Source organism: Mustela putorius, unplaced genomic scaffold (assembly GCF_011764305.1).
Source record: "Mustela putorius furo isolate JIRA1106 unplaced genomic scaffold, ASM1176430v1.1 tig00003987_pilon_pilon_pilon, whole genome shotgun sequence".
Taxonomy (NCBI): Eukaryota; Metazoa; Chordata; class Mammalia; order Carnivora; family Mustelidae; genus Mustela; species Mustela putorius.
Window position 1 is genome coordinate 15,829,253 of NW_025422126.1, and position 19,207 is coordinate 15,848,459.

The following is a 19,207-nucleotide window of genomic DNA, read 5'->3' on the forward strand; positions in this document are numbered from 1 at the left end:
TTTTTAATTGCATAGCTAGGGGATCCTGGGTAGCTCAGTGGGTTAAGCCTCTGCCTTCGGCTCAGGTCATGATCCCAGGGTGCTGGGATGGAACCCCACATCGGGCTCTCTGCTCAGCGGGGAGCCTGCGTTCCTCCTCTCTCTCTGCCTGCCTCTCTGCCTACTTGTGATCTCTCCCTCTGTCCAATAAATAAATAAAATCTTTAAAAAAAAAATTGCATAGCTACCATTAAGTTGCTATGAAAAAAAGTATATGGTCCTGTGTAATGGTTTAACTAAAGGACTTGATAATGGTCAGAGGGGTCAGGAAAAGCTTGTTGGAGGGAGTGACGTTGAAGCTGATATCCAGCAGAGGAGCAGGTGTTTTGGAGACAAAGGCTTATGGGAAAGACACTGGTGTCAGGGAGAGCTTTTCAGAGTCTAGGAACGGAGAGAAGGCAGAGAGTGGGAGAAGAGGTTAAGAGCAGACTGGCATTATCAGCAAGGGTGAGATAAGCCACGCCCTGTGAAGCACGTGGGATTCGGGACTGGGAACTACTTACTGGAGGGGAACAAAGCTGCAAGGATGGAGCCCAGAATGCTGGTGACCAGTCTGTGACACTGGCCTTCCAGAGATTTGTTTTTTAACAACATTCAAAGAAAATCCATCTCCTTCTTGAGTCTCTCAAAACTGTCTGTTCTTTTTAGAGGACAGGGAGTGAACGGGCCAGAACGCTAAGAGAGAAACACCCATAGGAAGGAGCTTTTAACAAAGTTCTCTTTTATTTTCCACTTGAGACATTAAGTTATAACCAGAAGTCACTTGCACTCATTTGTCAGCGTAACGGAAACTTCCCTCATCTCATCTTTGGAGAGGGGGACAAAAAGTCGGGCTCTGCAAACACAACCTGGTCTCTAGTCTGCGCCTACGGTTTACGTTGATGACATCCACATACAATTGTCTCTTTCTCTTCTAGGTCAGTCAGAGGCCAGTATTTCTCTTCTTTAACAGAGGTTTACAAAGAGACAAACATTTAAAATTCTCATGATTTAATGCAAGATATAAATTGAACATCTCGTGCTTTTGTTCTCTCCTTGTTAAGAATAAATAAATAATCTCAGGGACTGCAAGAGTAAAAGCCTTGCTGCACCATGCCCTGCTAAGTGACACGTGACCCATTCCATGTGTTCCCAGGTGATGGAAATTTTATCACATGATGAAGAGCCAAAACAGCCCCCTCACTTTCTGAGAAAGGACTGCCCAAGGATCCCCTGGCAGCATCTTATAATTCTCTTATGAGATTGTTCTCATCTAATAAAGAGCTAGAAGCACATAGTAGGTAGTCAGTGATTTCTGACCAACTAAACATTTTTTATCTATCCCCCCCAAAATAAAGTCATGAACCTCTGGGGTTGTTTGTGAAGAGCTGAGACCACCAAGGCTAAATCTGAGGCGATCACCATCTCTAGGTAACAGTGGTGTTAATTTTGTCCCTTATACTTGTTTTTCCCCCAGTTTTCTACAATGAATATGAACATAGCTGTAGAGATAGAGGTGGATATGATTATAGGTTAAAAAATAGATAAGAACATAGTTATTTTTAAAATTCAGGGGCGCCTGGGTGGCTCAGTGGTTAAGCCGCTGCCTTCAGCTCAGGTCATGATCTCGGGGTCCTGGGATCGAGTCCCGCGTCGGGCTCTCTGCTCGGCAGGGAGCCTGCTTCCTCCTCTCTCTCTCTCTGCCTGCCTCTCTGCCTACTTGTGATTTCTCTCTGTCAAATAAATAAATAAAATCTTTAAAAAAAAAAAATTCAGATTTAGGGGCATCTGGGTGGCACAGTTGGTTAAGTGTCCATCTCTTGCTTTCAACTCAGGTCATGAGATGGAGCCTCACATCGGGCTCCGTGCTCAAGTCTGCTTGGAATTCTCTCTCCCTCTCCTTCTGCCCCTCCCACCCCAAGCTCTCACTCTCTCTTTCTTAAAAAAAAAGAAAGAAAGAAAGAAAGAAAGAAAGAAAGAAATCCAGATATATTTGTTTTCCTTCTCAGAATTTTCAATGAAATTGCCTGAAGGGAGAAAACTGACACATTAGTAACATCTTAATAATACAGAGAGGGAAGGGGAAATTTGACCTGTTGTATTACTAACCATTTCACATCACTGAGTTTTAGAATAGTGTGTATCCTTTTCAAACCACTTTAATATATATTACCTCATTGGCTTATCATCCTACTTGCATCAGTATTTGGTGTGACATGTATGTACGATGGGTTCTGAGGGAGTTCTGAAAAGGAAAAAGTATACAGAGAACAGTGAAGCTTGAATTCTCAGTGGTTAATAGTGTTGAGTTCTGAGTTCAGTTTCATCTTCATGAGACGCATGGAGGTTGAAGTAAATTCTAAGGAAAGGCTCAGCTAACTTATACCTACAACTACCACGTGAGCCACAACTGGGGCAGTGGAGCCACCAAAACCTTTAGGGCCCCTCAGAATTGCCCCTGAGGCCTGCTGGTGTCACTTAAATCTTTCTGAACTGCTCACAAGGAACACGAGACAAAGCCCCAGGTCACTGGCTCCTAACTGCTCTGAACAGAGAGGTGGTCGACTTAAGTGTCAAGTCGCCAGATACAGCAAATAAAGGTACACAATGCCAGGTTAAATTTGAATTTCAAATAAATGAGAAATAATTTTTTTTTTAGTATAAGTGTGTGCCATGCAGTATCTGGGGTTGGGGCTGGATGGAGTCTCCAGACCCATTTTTGCATGCTCAGTCATCACCAAGGAAGCCTCTCAGCCAAAGCCAGGAAGCAGTCTATAACTAGACCACCTAAAGACTCGGTGTCAGCGGGGGGCCACCATATACTTGAGATTCATTTGCCTGCTTCGCCCATGCAGGGAATGAATTAGTTTGCCGTATTTACAATTGTAGAACTTGCATAATTTGCATACATTTGCATAGGGCTTTCTCAGATAATTCTCATTTACAATACTTTAATTTTTCTCCTTAAAAATGGGAGATAGAGAAGGCACCCCTTCAGCATTTTTGCACACCTAAGCTTTATTTTCTTTAAAAGATTTTATTTATCTATTTCACAGAGAGGGAGAGAGAGAGAGAGCACAAGCAGGGGGGACAGCAGAGGGAGAAGGAAAAGCAGATTCCCCATTGGGCAGGGAGCCTGACACGGGGCTCGACCCTGGAACCCTGGCATCATGACCCTGAGCTGAAGGCAGACATTTAACTGACTGAGCCATTCAGGTGTCCCCACACCGAAACTTTAGATGAGAAGTAAAAAGGTTTATACCTCCTACTGTGTGGAAACCACCTTGTGTATAGTAGTCACTTGTCAAACATGGCCTGTTATTTCCCCCATAACAATGGGTAAGTAATATGTTTGGGTGTTTACTTCTTTATTGCCTAGTAAAACGGAAGCTCCTTGGGGGCAAGGATCATGGAGGTCTTGTTCAACCCTATCTCCATAATGCCATAAACAATACTGGGCATGGAGCAGCAGCTCTTTAAATCCCCCATTTGCTGTATGTGTTGTCCGTGTGACTGCATGAAAGGGAACGATGATCGATGTAAATTGCAGAACTGGAGAACTGAAACAGTGTAGAGTCTTCACCTTCAATTCTCTTTAATACTCTTACCTACAGAGGAGTAAGCCAAGGCCTAACTAGGTTGAGAGTCCTTAGGCTGTTGGTGGAGAAGCAGGACTGAAGTTTCATAGCATCCAACAGAGCACTTTTGCCACTAAAGGAATTGCTTGTTTTGTTTTTATGTTGCATTTTCTCATCACTGGGAAAGAAGGAGCCTCATTTTCTCTCTACTGAATACACCCTGTCACACATGTAAATGGTATTTTGGAGGAAGGGCCGAGAAGCTAAGATTCAAATTCAAATTCAAGTTCAACTGAAATTTACTAAGCACTCCGCACTCACTTTATGCTAGAAACATTCGCAGGCAATTTCTCATTTTAATCCTCATAGGATTAGAGGTAGGTATTGTTCTCGCCACTGATGGCTTGGAAATTGATGCTCTGGGAAGTGACTTGCCTGAGGTCATCCAGGTGAGTGGTGACAGGGACACGATGTTTCTCATGCTGTAACGACCTCTCTATTCACTATACCACAGAGGTGCTGTGTTTTTATTTTTGCTGTTTTAATTGAGGCAGGGTGTTTACACAAAGCTGCTTCCATCGTGTTACTTTGGTCTCAGATTTAAAGTTACAAGATTTGCTGGGTAATAGAGAGAGATACACTTAGCCCTTCAAATAGCTGTCAAATGGCCTACACCAAAGTCTTTCTGCACTGTCCCATCTCTCCTTTGTACCTCACAGATACTCAACAGGTGCTTGCTGCGTATTAAAGAAATATGTTTGTGTCAGGAAAGCTTTTATTATTCATAGAAGATATGACAAACTAAAGAATTTGAACCCTAGGTGTGCCTCATTTATCTTACTATTTCAAGAAGATGTGCCTGCCCTTATAAGCCTGTGTTTTGTCATTTTTGTCTGAATTTTTTTTAGAATTCTAGAAAGCATGTTTTCTGTATGCCCTTCCCTAGGTTCCCTCTAAGCTGAGTTATTTATAGATGTTTAGAAAGTATAAAAATTATGATTGTGAAATACAAATGGGGAGTGATTTAGGAAAAAAAGTTGAAGTTGTCTCTCCAATATATATTTTAGTGAGTCAAATATACTCAGAAGTGCAAACAGAAAAATCCACTTAAGAAGGTATCGGATCGGGGCGCCTGGGTGGCTCAGTGGGTTAAGCCGCTGCCTTCGGATCAGGTCATGATCTCAGGGTCCTGGGATCGAGTCCCGCATCGGGCTCTCTGCTCAGCAGGGAGCCTGCTTCCCCCTCTCTCTCTGCCTGCCTCTCCATCTACTTGTGATTTCTCTCTGTCAAATAAAAAAAAAAAAAAAAAAAGGTATCGGATCGCTCAATGGGTTTTTTTTTAATATATTCAATACTTTATTTCATTCTAAATAGTTTAATTTTTAAATTTGTCTCATTAATTTTCCTTGATAAATAACTGTAACACATCTTTGTTTATTATCAGCTGTCAAATAAAGGAAAATGCAGTAGAACGATTTATGGCTCAAATAAGAAGACTTAGAGAAAAGAACCAAAAATATCAAGAAAGAGTAAGTATAACATTTAGAGCTTATATCTAGGGGCACCTGGGTGGTTCAGTCAGTTAAACATCTGCCTTCAGTTTAGGTCATGATCCCAGGGTCCTGGAATTGAGTCCCGCATGAGGCTCTCTGCTCATGGGGAGCCTGCTTCTTCCTCCACCCCCTTCCCCAGCTTATGCTCTCTCTCTCTCTCTGACAAATAAATAAAATCTTTAAAAAATTAAAAAATCAAGTTTATATCTAGTTATTAAACATTTACACAAATGCCTTAAAAATTATAAATTATGATGACATGTATTCCAGGAAATCATCTCCTTAGTGCCTGAAATTGATTAAATTACAATCTCAGTTTTCGGTACATTTAAGGCAAGAGGGCACTGCTGTTTCTATTATATTAATTACCATGTCAAAGGAAGTCAGCTTGAGCTGTGTTATTTCGTTCATCATGACCCTGAATCTCACACTCAAAATTTTAAAATTCTGAAACCACATTTATCTGTTAATTTATTTAGCCAAAGGATAGAACACTGGTCCTCTGTTTTTAATTTCTATATTTTTGCTTTTAGATTTTCAGATGGTACAGATGTTAAATATTACTTGAAAAGTACAATCTCAACTGTTAAGGTGATTCATTTAATGTTTAAGATGATATATTGTTTTTATAAAATCAGATTAAAATGAGTATCAAAGCCATGTTGTATACTGTCATGACTAAAGACTGGCAGAAATACAGTCTGGAAGCAGTAAGTGATTATTAACACAACTTATCTCTTAAGGTAGCTCATAAGTTAGTAAATACTGAGACAATTCCCTATTAAAGCATTCATATGAACTCTAAAACTTCCACAGTTAATTGTTTTATTTGGCTTTTGTCTAGTTGACTATATATACAAGTTTTCATGGAGTCTGGGGTCAGAGACCCGAGTTTGCATCCTGACTGTACCACTTAGCACTGTTATCATTCTGGCCCAAACTGGTAGGAGTATCAATTTCCCTCCTATGACATGGCAATTCCTGTCTTCCAAATACAGCTAATTTAGCCATTAATTCAGCAACATTTATTGGGCCAGACATGCCACAGTGGTGTCGTAACTGTGACCCTGACATTGCCATGATTCTCCAGAATCGGTCACTAACATCTGTTTATCAGACTCAACCAGAAACTCAGGTCTGTGGATGAGAATGGGAACAGGAACTTTGGTCTAGGTGTTGGGGTGCAGTTCTACATGATGAGATCCACAGCATGGGAGAGGAGTGAGCTGCCATCAAGGGACCAATGCACACTCCCCAGGGGTCACCAATGGGACTCCTGGGTCAGCCTTGGACTTCCATTTGATTGTGGAAAGAACAGATCAGGACTGAGGAGTCATTTTCCCATAGACCCTTATTTGAAGCCAGAAACAAAATTCTTATTTTCATGAGGATTCACCCAAGAATGGGATAGGTCATCAGTGGACCCAGCAGTGAGGAACATGGAGAGACAGACTCTAGCTCCAACTCTATGTGTCTTTTTCTTTCCATTTATGCTGCTACTGCCCCAATTTAAGCTGCCACCGTCTCTTAGCCATCCTTCTTCAATTCAGTACATTTTCCAAGGTCCAACCTTTCAAACACTGTAAACTTTTCAGTGCTTAAAACCCTATGGTGGCTTCCTATTGTACAGAAAATTAAATCCATGCTCTACTCTTTACTATAGTCTTTGAGGCCCTACAAAACGTATCGTCTGCTCACCTCTCCAAACTCACCTCTAGTTCGTCCACCCTTTGTTCACCACTGCTTCTTTTAAAACTTGGAAAACCGAGTCTCGCACATTACTGTACTTTACACAGACTCTTTCATCTTCTGGGAATGCGCTTCTGTTGGCTAGCTCCTTTTCATTCCCCCAAACTAAGGTGGAATGCAGCATACAAATGCTAATATTAAATTGAAAACTCCATTATTAAATTGAAAGCTTGTTAGGCAGCAGCAGTTAAATCTTACTTACCTTTGTTTCTCTGGAAGGACCCAGCATGTGTAGGTGTTCAATAAATATTTATTGAGTTGATTCACACTAACAACTGTGAAAGGAAAATTTTTGAGGTCATGGATGTTTAGTTGCTAAGTTAAACATGACTCATTAGCAAGACATACTTTTCTCTTCAGTTAGGTCAAAATCAGGAACAGCCCTCCTCCTTCCTACACGTCATCTCTTCCTTTGTGTGTGTTTTGTTTGGATTCTTACTTCATTTATTATCTTCCATTTCTCTCGTTTGCATTCACTGCTCCTCATTAGACATCTCATAGTTCCCTGTGTCCACTTCCTTACCTCTGGTTCGTTCTTTCACTCCTGCTATTCCACCGTGACTGCTAGGGCAGAAGATATTAATGACCAAGTAGCCAGGTCCAATGACCTCTTTGTAGTCCTCACTTTACCCCTTGTGCCTTCAGCAGCCGTCCCTGTCACCTTGAAACTCTCTTTCTTTGGCTGCCAGGACATCATTCTCCCTAAATATCTCCTCTATTTACCAACAATTTCTTGTTTTCATTCATTGCTCTTTTCCTGGACCCACCCCTAACGTATTTTCCAGGGTTCTGATCTCAACTCTTCTCTTTAACTCTAAAGATCTTACTTAACTCCACAACTTCAAATGCCATCTATAAGTGATAATTTTCATATGTATATGTGACAAATTTTCATAATACTTATACCCACACAAAGAAATTAAAATGAGCACATGTAAAAACTGATGAAATCCAAATAAAGCCTCTAATTTAATAACATTGTAATGTCCATTTCTCCAGTTTGATCACGTGCTCTGGTTATATGGGATGTCATCGTTGGGGAAAGCAGGGAAGTAGTAAGAGAGAAATCTGTGTACTATCTTGGCAACTTCTGCTCTTGCTCCCATGAATCTTAAAGACTTAAAAGGTAAAAAGGTAAAAGGTAAAACCCATGAGATGGCCTTATAACAAAACAAACCAGTCCTTTGTAGTTTATTTATTGAATCTCCTTTCTTCTATTTTATAGTGTGACAATTATTCTTACCTTGAATAACAGTTGTCTACTTCATAGGATAAAGGTCTTTTTTTTAACACATTGGTGACTATGTCTAACTTAATTGTATTTCAGTATACCACTCAAAATAATTTTTCAGATATAGTGAATTTTGTAACATGTTGCCAGACGCATTTGCCATCCATTTGAAATTCATTATGGGATTTGGGAAGTTTAATATGGATGTTATTAAATATATTTAATATTTTAATTTAATTCAAATATATTTAATAAATATGTAATATATTTACATATAAAACCAAATGTGATTTAGTCATATTTATGCAACATTCCATCACATTTTAGGACATATGATGCTATTTTAATTTATAAATGAAAATATCATATGTTTGAAAAGAACAGTCATAGTGTTAAAAATTTGATCTAAGAAGACTGCATTCACTTTGACAAGTATTGTGCTAAGTAGGGAAAGTAAGAGCAAAATCTGTTGATTGATTACACATTATTTCTTTATGAATTATATGCAGTGGTTTTTAAATGATCACTGTCTTTGGGGGTTTTTGCCTGTTATAGAGTTGGAATTGATTTTTTTATAGAATTTTTTTAAAAGACTTTATTTATTTATTTGACAGAGAGAGATCACAAGTAGGCAGAGGGGCAGGCAGAGAGAGAGGGGGAAGCAGGCTCCCCGCCGAGCAGAGAGCCCAGTATGGGACTTGATCCCAGGACCCAAGATCATGACCTGAGCCAAAGGCAGAGGCTTAACCCACTGAGCCACTCAGGCACCCGAGTTGGAATTGATTTTGAAGTGATTGTTGCCCTACTAAAATTAGCTAACAAATAAAATCAGGTGAAGATTTATTTAGTATTCAGACTATACTTGATAAAGGAATTTTCCACTTCTAACAAAAATAAGTGGAAAAGTCCATATTTGGAAAAAGTATTAGCAGTGCAATAGTTTGGCAAGAGACAGTTCCACTGGTATTATTCAAGTTTCTACAGATATTTCATTTTCAAATAACTCATGTCAAGCCAAAGTAATTCAATTTATTTATAAGAAGACAAAACATGAATCCATTTCCTTCAAGAAAATGGAACACTTGGGAATTGATGAAAGAGCAATATATTGTTTATCGGTTGTTAATACTGATTGACCTCCATTTTTAAATTAAACTTTTTAAAAATAATTATAGATTGGCATGCAGTTACAAGGAATAATACAGAGAGATCCTGTATAACCATAATGTGGTTTCCTATAATGCAGTACAGGACTGTAGTATAATATCACAAGTAAGATATTAATATTAACAATACTGACATGGATACAGTCAAGACACAGAAAGTTTCCATCAACATAAACATCTCTCACATTGTCCTTTTATAGACTCTCCCTCCCTCCCGATTCCACCCCTCCATCAACTCCTAGAAACCATTAATCTGTTCTCCAGACTTATAATTTTGTTATCCTAAGAATGTTATATAAATTACTTACTAGTAATTAATATTTGTAAGTAATCTTTGGAGACTGACTTTTTCATTCAGCATAATTTTCTAGAGACTCAGTTAACTGCATGTATCATGAGCTGGTTCCTTTTATTTATTTTTATTTTGTGATATGGATGCACCACAATTTATTTAACCATTTACCTATTGAAAGACATGTGAGTTATTTCCTGTATTTGGCTATGATAAATACATCTTTTAGAAACATTTGTGTACAGGTTTTGGGGTGAATATAAGCTTTCATTTCTCTGAGATGAATGCTTAAGAGCTCAGTTGTATGGTAAGCAAATGTTTAGTTTTATAAGAAACTGGCATTCTTTTTAACAGCGTAGCTGTACCGTTTTACAAAGGAGCCAGCATTCATGGGGAAAGGCAGAGAGGGAAGAGGGATGGGGGTGGGTAGAATAAGGGAGCAGAGGAGGAGAGGGGAGGAGAGAGAAGGTGGGGGTGAGCAGATTTTCAAAAATTTGGAAAAGCTGAGCTCTGACAGCACGTGAGCCTTGGTCCAGGTGTAGCTCCCTGCTTTTTTCTGTTCGGTTATGTGAAAAAATTAACTTCTCTTCACACTTAGGCTACTTTGGGTTAAATTTTATCTTTGCAATGGAAGCATCCATTTTCTAAGGTTGTTGTCCCCATGAGGCTGGGACTCTGACCATGAACACCTCTCACCTTACATCCTTTTAACCACAAAATGGAGACAAGAGAGACATGTTTTTCACTAGTTTCAGCATAAGTATTTCCAGGGAAGGACTCTAAGCATGTCCTTAGCTTGAGACACATGGTTTACCGGGACAAACCCTATGGCTAAGAGAAGGGGCCACTGTGTTTTGCATATCACATTCACTCATATATTCCCAGTGTCTAGACCACCTGGCAGATGCTTCATAAATACTGACCAGATGAATGATGATCGCTGGAGAAGAAGGTTTTAGTGGGAGACTGAAGAAATTGGCCTCCGAGGTCTAACTTTAATGTCACTGATCCTATGCTAGGGTGATAGACTGGGAGGTTAATAACACAATTTGTAAATTTTTTAAAAAGATTTTATTTATTTATTTGAGAGGGAGAGAAAGAGAGAGAGAGCACAAGCAGGGACAGGGGCAGAGGGAGAAGCAGACTCCCCACTGAACTGGGAGCTGGACATGGGGCTTGATGCCTGGATGCTAGGATCACCACCTGAGCAGAAGGCAGACGCCTAACCGCTGAGTGACCCAGGTGCCCCAATAATTTTTTAAATGTAACCTTCTATTCAATAGTTGCTGTGTTGATGGGTTTAATTTTACTTTGCACCTCCCATGTTCCAGAAGCTCTTAGACATACTGTATAAATTTATTTCATTAGATATTTTATTCTCACTTTGCAAGCCTCAGCATGTGACTCCGTTTTGAGGCAAATCAATGTAAATACTCGAGCAGATGTAGTTACCCACTGTTGATTTTCACGGCAGAACAAACACTTGAAGGACGAACAGACTTGGCACATACGGAACCTACTAAAGGAGCTGAGTGAAGAGAAGTCAGACGGGTTACCAGTTGTAACAAGAGAAGATGTTGAAAATGCAATGAAGGAGAAATGGAAGTTTGAAAGAGATCAGGAGGAAAACTTGAAAGGTGACTTAGGAACTTAGGTATTTCTTGAATGTGTTCACGCTTTTGTCTCCTAATATGTTCAAAGTGTTGCGAACATGTCCAGATGAGAGTATTAGCACGGCAAGCACACACACGTGTGGGTAAATGGGCCGGAGAGGGAAGTAAGAGTGGGCAGAGCTACTGAAGCCAAGTGAGGAGGAGGAGTGGGAGGAGGAAGAAGGGCACTGACCAAAAACAAAGGCAGAGGAAAACCACCTGGCTCTCAACAGAGGACAAGAGCCTGTTAGCTGCTACCCTGAAGTCCTCACAGGGTGAATTTGTTCTTTCCTCGGGGAAATTCTCTTGTCTGACAGGTTCTTTGGCTTCCAGCTCAGTTCAGACTAGGGAACAGGGTGAATATTGCCATGAAGCTGCCCCCCACCCCGCACCAGTATCACTAAGGGAGCTAAGCCCCCCATTTTGGTGGGAAAAGAGGAACAAGAGTTGGCTAGGGGGAAGGTTGGAGGACGTGGAAAGAAAGAATTCTAGGTGCAGAAGATGGTAGAGCATGGCCTACTCTTGCATGGACTTTAGGAAACACCATGGGTCAGTGGGTGAGACATACATCATTCTAACACGTGCATTTTTTTTTTTTTAAGAAAAATTGTATTCCTTTATCCTAAACTTTCTGCTAAGATTTCCCAAACCACTTCTGCCAGAACCTCTATATAAACCATCACATCTAGGAAGCTGGAAAACTTAGGGAGAGATGTGAGTATTCTCAGGAAGCAGTCCTAGCAGCTGGAAGGCAAAACAAGGATGTGATCCCCTGAACATCTCCAAGATCAGAGAGCCCACTGACCCAAGCACTCTACGCACAGCAAGCACACCATCTGTCAACAGCTGTGGTTCTGAATGAGATGGTTTCCAAGACCAGCCATCAACCAGCAAACTTCATTTTTAGGGGTCTCCACAACTGTTCCCACAAGCCTGTTCTGCCCGTCCCTTGGAGGGCAGGGGGGATTTCACGAGGAAATAGATACTGTATTTCCCAGGGTGCCTCTCCAGGAGACTTCTGTTTCTGTTCAGAAGGAGGACTTGAATAAGTCCCTTGAGATGGGAGTGAGACCACAAACGATACTTAGATGTGCTCACTAAAGTGCCTTCGCAGCTAGCCCTGGTGTCCTGGTTACAGTTTCGGCTGAGTGCTAGCACTCGTGTATCATGAGTGACTGGGGCGACACCGGGTGACTGAGCACAGCAGAGGCAGTCCAAGGACCAAAGGAGCCCGCAGATGCCGAGGGAGGGAGGGAAAGCAGGAGGACAGACGGATGGGAAAAGCCTTTGTGAGGCAGTTCTCTTGTGTCCCTGGGAGTCACTGTAACCTGACTGGGTTTGGGGAGCGGCGGCGACAGCTTCATCTGGCAGCTTGTTGCAGTGCAGAGTCTCAGGCCCATTCCAGTCTCCTGACTTAGAATCTGCACTGCCACGAGATCCAGGGGCACTCCCATGCACAGGAAGGTTCGAGAAGAACTGATGTAACCCCTGTTTTTCACCTTTTAGTTAGGACTCTTCAGTTGCATGGATAAAAAGTTAACCCAAACTACCCTAAGCATAAAGAGGGTGTTAATTTTTTCATAAAACCAAACGGAAAACAGGCTGTCTGATCTCAGCTTTTCTCTCTCTCTTTTTTCTTTAACCTCTTCTGCCTCTCCTTCTTTCTTTCTCCCCACCCCTGTCTTTTACCCTTCTTCTTCCTCTGTCTCACTCCCGAAAGTTGGCTCCTTTTGCTGAGGCCGTTGTCCCCATGAAGCTGGAACTCTGACCATGGACACTTCTCACCATACATCCTCTTAACCTTCAAATGGAGACAAAAGAGACATGTTTTCCCTCAGTTCGAGGGAATCCTTCTGGCCAGGAGAAGGGGCCACTGTAACCGGCCCTCTTGTTTTTTTTTTTTTTTTTTTTTTTTTTTTTTTTTTTTTTTAAAGATTTTTTATTTATTCGATAGACAGATCACAAGTAGGCAGAGAGGCAGGCAGAGAGAGAGGGGGAAACAGGGTCCCCGCTGAGCAGAGAACCCGATGCGGGGCTCGATCCCAGGACCCTGAGATCATGACCTGAGCCGAAGGCAGCGGCTTAACCCACTGAGCCACCCAGGCGCCCCCCGGCCCTCTTGTTTGACAAGGGGTGGGAGGAGGGGAAGGACACGGGCTCTGGCAAAGTAGAACAGCCGCCGCTCCCTCCACCTCCCTTTCAGTCTTCAGTGACCGTGCCCAACCCTCCACTCAAAGGCTGGCTGTGGGACAGGGCTGAGACAGCAGCCGACGAAGCAAACAGGAGGACAGCTCGTCATGCATATTATAGCGGTATTCACTGTTCAGTGGCAATAACAAGGGCCATTTATCAAGGGATTTAAAAATATATGATCTTATTTACTGTCTTGGAAAAAGACATGTCTGGAGTCCTTCTGGCCCTCTGTATTGAAGAACGTCCCTCTGCCCTGATTGTAATGCTTTGGTCATTCCATAAACATTTATTGAACAGCAACTAATTGCCAGACTCCATGATAAGTGCTGCTTTTGTAGAGAAGAATAAGATATGGTCTTACCTTTAGGGAGCTCTCAAACAAGATGGTGTGTGGCACTGAGCCAAATGGCCCCTAAATTCCTTATACTCTGCTATTTGTAATACTTCCAGTTCTAAAATATTGAGAAGCATGAGACCCAGCCTAAAGATGGAGTAGAATATCATGTTTAGCAAGTGCACCAGGACAAATTGAAGGTTTATATGGGTAACACAGCTCAGTGTTTGTACGTATCTTACTAGAGAATTTATCTTTCACTCTGAAGGCCTTTGTAAGTGGGGCCCAGGGAAGACATGTTGAGATTACTGTCCTATGGTGTCATCTCACACAAGGGAAGCCCAAACACTGAACTTTAGATGGAAGCAAACTATTTGTTTACAAAAATGGTTGTCAGGGACAGCACAGGATAAAAGTTGAGCTCACTTTGCCCAGAGGCACAATGGTCAGAAAAGTGACAACTTATTAATAAAAATTCTATGTGATATAATGTACAAAATAGTACACTTATCAAGCTATCATGGGATTAATTTAAGCTTCTGCATTCCTAGGCATATTCCTACCCCATATAGGTAGTCTATTAACTTACCTGTCACAGCCTAAAACCACATATCTATTTTATAATTGGAGGTTTAATTTTACTTGGATTATGCATCATGAGGAGAAACAATAGTTGAAATAGTTTAGATTCACTCTCACTGTAGATAAAAATTTGCATTTATGAGTTAACAGCATTTTAGTAGCAGACCTTTCAGGCCTTAACTTCATAAAATCAAATTGCAATGTATCATGGCAATGGAACAATGGAAACAACTTGGTGCCTTGATTTTCTCTCAACAGATATGCGCATGCAAATAAGTAATGCTGAGAAACTATTTCTTGAGAAACTCAGTGAAAAGGAATACTGGGAAGAATATAAGAATGTAGGCAGTGAACAGCATGCTAAACTCATCACCTCCTTGCAGAATGACATCAGTAGAGTTAAAGAAAATGCGGAGAAAATGTCAGGTCAGTTGCAACAAAGCTAGTTCAAATTCAATAGAAAATCTTTGGAGAGCAGCCCTTTGGTAGATGGAAAATAATGTGTACTTCCTGGATCATTCTTTACTATCAGCACAAGCAGCTATGAACCTAAGGTGGAGAGAGGAAGTGCAGAAACTCTCCCAGGACCACCAATGGAACTGAGGAGAAGAAGGACTGGTGTTGGGGGGGGGCAGTGGGTAGGGAGTGGAGAATCCCTGAGACCAACTGCCTTGGGGAATGAAGCTTCATTCAGTGGATGGTGTCTGCATGTTTCTATTCTAGGTCTGGGGCAATTCAACTGAGGTAGGAAGGTCCAGGGACAGGGTTATATGGAAAAGAAATTTAAGTGAACCAAGCTTAAAACAACTTAACCATGCTATAAAACCAGAATCATTGTAGAGAAACACCCAAGTAAATGCTAGGTTATGGTGAGAAAGAACTGAAACACAAACACAAGACGGAAAATGGAGAGAGTGTGGAGTGTGATGGCATCAGGGGTGATGAAGCTTACCAGGACTAGTTCTGAGAACCATGAGGCCACCTATCTGTCATTGTGGCTAAGCACAATGGCTTAAAAAAAAATCAGAGACCCAGAGAAAGGAAAGTCATAGAGTAGAATAAATGGAGAAATCGGATTTCTCAGAAGAACGCTGGCCAGATGACAGCTGGTGATGGTGCCCTGAGTAGTGGAGGTATTCATGTGGGGTCATTTCCATGATTCTCTGCAGGGGCCCTGTCATGGGATGCTCCACTACTGGACCAAGAATTCTGTAAGTTTCTCAGCTCAGGGCTTCTGCACCACAACGACAATGTACATTTGGTTCCAAATCAGTCTGAGTTTAGAGTTCCAATTTTTCAAAATATTTTCCTCCCCAGAAAAAAAGTAGAGAATAAAAGGGACACCTTCTGAGGCACCGAGGTGGCTCAGTTGGTTAAACGTCTGGCTCTTGGTTTCAGCTCAGGTCATGATTTTAGGGTCCTGAGATCAAGCCCTACATCAGGCTCCACACTCAGCAGGGCATCTGCTTGGAACTCTCTCTCCCTCTTCCTCTCCCCCTCCCTCCTGCTCTCTCTCTCTCTCTCTTTCTCTAATAATAAATAAATAAATCTTTTTTAAAAAGGGAAAGGGGATACCTTTCTACACCCATCTATCCCCCAGCTCCTCAGACCCTCTCTCTAGATAAAACCACTATTACCAATTTTTGTAACTGTTGTCAGAAATATTTTGTATCAACATATACAAAGCATGCTACAAATACAATTTGGTACTTGCTTTTTCATGTAACAATATGAACATTCTTATAGATCAGTACATGTTAGCATTTCTTCATTCTTCCAGTAGCTACTTTGTTTTGTTGTATTATAATATTTTTACAAGTCCCCTACTCATAAGCATTTAGGTTGTTTCCTATATTGTACTAATACAAATAATGCTGCAATGAATATTCTTAAAAATCTCACTTTACTGTAATGAACATCCTTGTATTTCTATAATTTCATTTTTGTGTATCTCTAGGAAGGAATGGCTGGCCCAAAGTGCCCATTTATTTCTTTTTTATTTTGATAGGTATGGCCATCCATAGAGCTTGTACCCAGTTGACTAACCACCCCTATCCCATGCCCGACGTCTCCCTGTGTAGATGCGGATGCCTATGTTTCTGCATCTTCAACAACAGGGGTGTTAGCTAACTTTTTATTCTTTGCCAGTCTTAAAAGTAGAATGTTGTATCTCACTGTAACTTTAATTTCCACTTCTCTTATTATAAGTGATAGTGGATATCTTGTCAAAAGTTCAGGAAATGTAATGGGAAATATAGCTACATTTCCTTTTCTGTGAACCATCTGTTCACATCCCTTGCTCATTTTTCTACTGTGTTGTAAAGCTCTTTACATTTTAAGGAAATTAGCTCTTTAACTGTAACACAAAGTACAAATATTTCTGCCATTTGTCATTAGTCTTTTTTGATGGGCTATATTTATGGGGACATATGAAGGTTTGGAGTGCCCAAACTAGATTTTTATTTTATGATATCTGAGATGATGAATAAGTTGTCCAATATTTTCTTCTAGAATATTTATGGTGTCATTTTAATATTTACATCTTTGATTTTTCTCTGTGTCTATGAGGTAGGAAACCAGCTTTATTTTTTAGCAGATTGTAACCCTAACCTTAACCCTAACACTGTGTATCAAATAATTCATTTTAACCCTGCTGATTTGAAATGCTGACTTTATCATACTTTAGTTTCCCATGTGTATTTGGGTCTCTCCCTGTACTTTCTGTTCTGTTCCACTGATCTATGTATTTGTGTACCAGTACTATACCTTTAAAATGGTTATTATTTGGGGAAGTTAAAAAATTTTTAATCCCCCCCAACGTTTCTTTATATTTTAAATTAAGAAGTCATCTTCTCAGATAAAATTATGAACCCATTATCTTGATCAGAAATTTGGATGATTTCTTTGAGTTGAAAAGTGTCATGCTGTGAATTCAGCTTTGGGATGGTGGTAATAACACTTAAACATATTGAATTATTTTCTGGTTAAGCCTTAGTCTGTAGCTGACTTTAGATGTCATAGGAAAATAGCTGTTATGGGCTTTTCTTATCTTCATTAGTTTTAGGGATTTCTCCTAACCATGTAGGTAGCAGCAGCAACTTGGCTTGGGGACTATGAAAATACTCTGGGGGCCAGTAATTGGACCATGGGTAAGAGCAGGACACTTAAATTGATTTATCTGGAGCCTTACTACTATATTGTTGTTTTTCTTCCCTTCCTCCATGATTTCTCTAGAATGTTCCTCCCACACCCATGATCATGGAGTTTACTTGCAAGGAACAAGTATCTTAGGGAAAGAGGTGGTTATTGAAACAGGACACTAAAAGTCAACTTTTTTAGTCTCAGTTTAAATTGGGGTGCTAATATAACAGACACCACATTTCAGAGTAAACTGAGAGACTGCCATGCTGAGGAGACAGAAAACTGAGTTCCAGTCTATACAAGAAGTTGGACAGGTCAAGAAAAGATTGTTGGAAATTAGGGGACAGTGTTTAGGAAGAGATCTTGGTGTGCTGTACGTCCTATGCTGTCCCACAAAGGGGCAGGTGAAGGGTAATTCTTCCGTCACCTCAGATCAAGATGGACAATCTTTGAGGAAATTCCTCAGATTGTTCAGTATGCATCCTCTGTGGCTTGGAGGTCTAGTCCTGAGAAATCTAGGGGGTAAGAGACTGACTGATCATTCTGACAGCAGAGCCAAAGGGGAAGCGGCTGCTGTCCTGAGCTAGGCCTGTGTCTTAGTCCTTTTAGACTACTACAACAAGATACATTGAGTGGGTGTTTTATAGACAACAGAAATTTATTTCTCACAGTTCTGCAGGCTGGGAAGTTCAAGATCAATGCCAGCAGTTTTGGTGTCTGGTGAATACCTACCTCCTGGCCCATAGACAGCCATCTTTAGTGGAAGGGACAAGGGAGCTCTTTGGAGTCTCTTTTTTAAGTACACTAATCTCATTCTTGAGGGTTCCCCCCTCTTGACCTAATGACCTCCCAAAGACCCCATCTCCACATATCATCACACTGGTGATTCTGTTTCAAGGCATGAATTGGGGGCAGGGGACCACAAATATTGTCTGCAGCAGGCTGCACTCTCAGAGTTTGTCATGGCAAAGCACAACGTGTCTCCTATGAATGTGCTGTGAGAGAGAGCTAGTACACAGTCCTGTTAGAGCTCGGGGATGGTGTCCTAATAGAGACATAGGAGCCTGCATACATGGGAGGGAGCAACAGATTGAGAGCCAGAGGCCAGAGGACAAGTTGTTGGCCAGCCTCAAGGACAGTACATCCCTGCATCAAGGAAACACGGGTGAAATAACTAGCAATGGGAAGGGTGGTCCCCTGAGGAACGTATAAAATTCTCCCATGGAAAAGGAATCAACCTTAAGTGCCAGCTAGGACCAGAAAGTGCCACATTAGCTCGAGACAGTCTCTGCCAAGTGAGAGCTTTCTTGTCCCTTTCCATGCTTCTCTTCAGCCTTGAGGGAGGAGGCACAGAAATGGTTATATGTCCAGGTTGGGAAGGGAATAGCCACAGCTTTGAATGGAGTTTCAAGTTTTAATTCCTACAAAAGACTGGATACGTTAATCCCTGATTGGAGGACTCTTATTATCACAAAGGATCCAGAAAAGGAAAAAATTTGCCATATATCTTGTTGGGAGAGTTTCTAGCCTCACAGTATGCATTTTAAAGGGAAGAGATAAAGCTAAGTTTGTTTGATGTCCCATGGTCATGTGTTTTGAATATATCACTTGCAGTGAGGAATGGGAAGACTGAAGATGGAAACAGAAGCCCAGTGGTAGCTCTAGCCATGGCTCCTCTCTACATTTATCTTCCATGGCCTGTGCCCCCTTCACGCGGC

The 19,207-nt window shown here is 41.1% G+C and overlaps 1 protein-coding gene across 4 annotated transcripts in view; it reads left to right on the forward strand.

Moving 5' to 3' along the window:
* Positions 1-19,207, forward strand: part of CCDC83 (coiled-coil domain containing 83) — a 56,385-nt gene that overhangs the window by 9,702 nt on the left and 27,476 nt on the right. For 3 of the 4 annotated variants that reach the window (XM_004763525.3, XM_004763524.3, XM_013061956.2), the window contains exons 3-5: positions 5,041-5,125; positions 11,062-11,224; positions 14,607-14,774. In XM_004763525.3, the coding sequence (XP_004763582.1) occupies positions 5,041-5,125; positions 11,062-11,224; positions 14,607-14,774 (416 nt within the window). The remainder of the gene's footprint in view (positions 1-5,040; positions 5,126-11,061; positions 11,225-14,606; positions 14,775-19,207) is intronic. The other variant, XM_013061958.2, reaches the window with a different exon arrangement.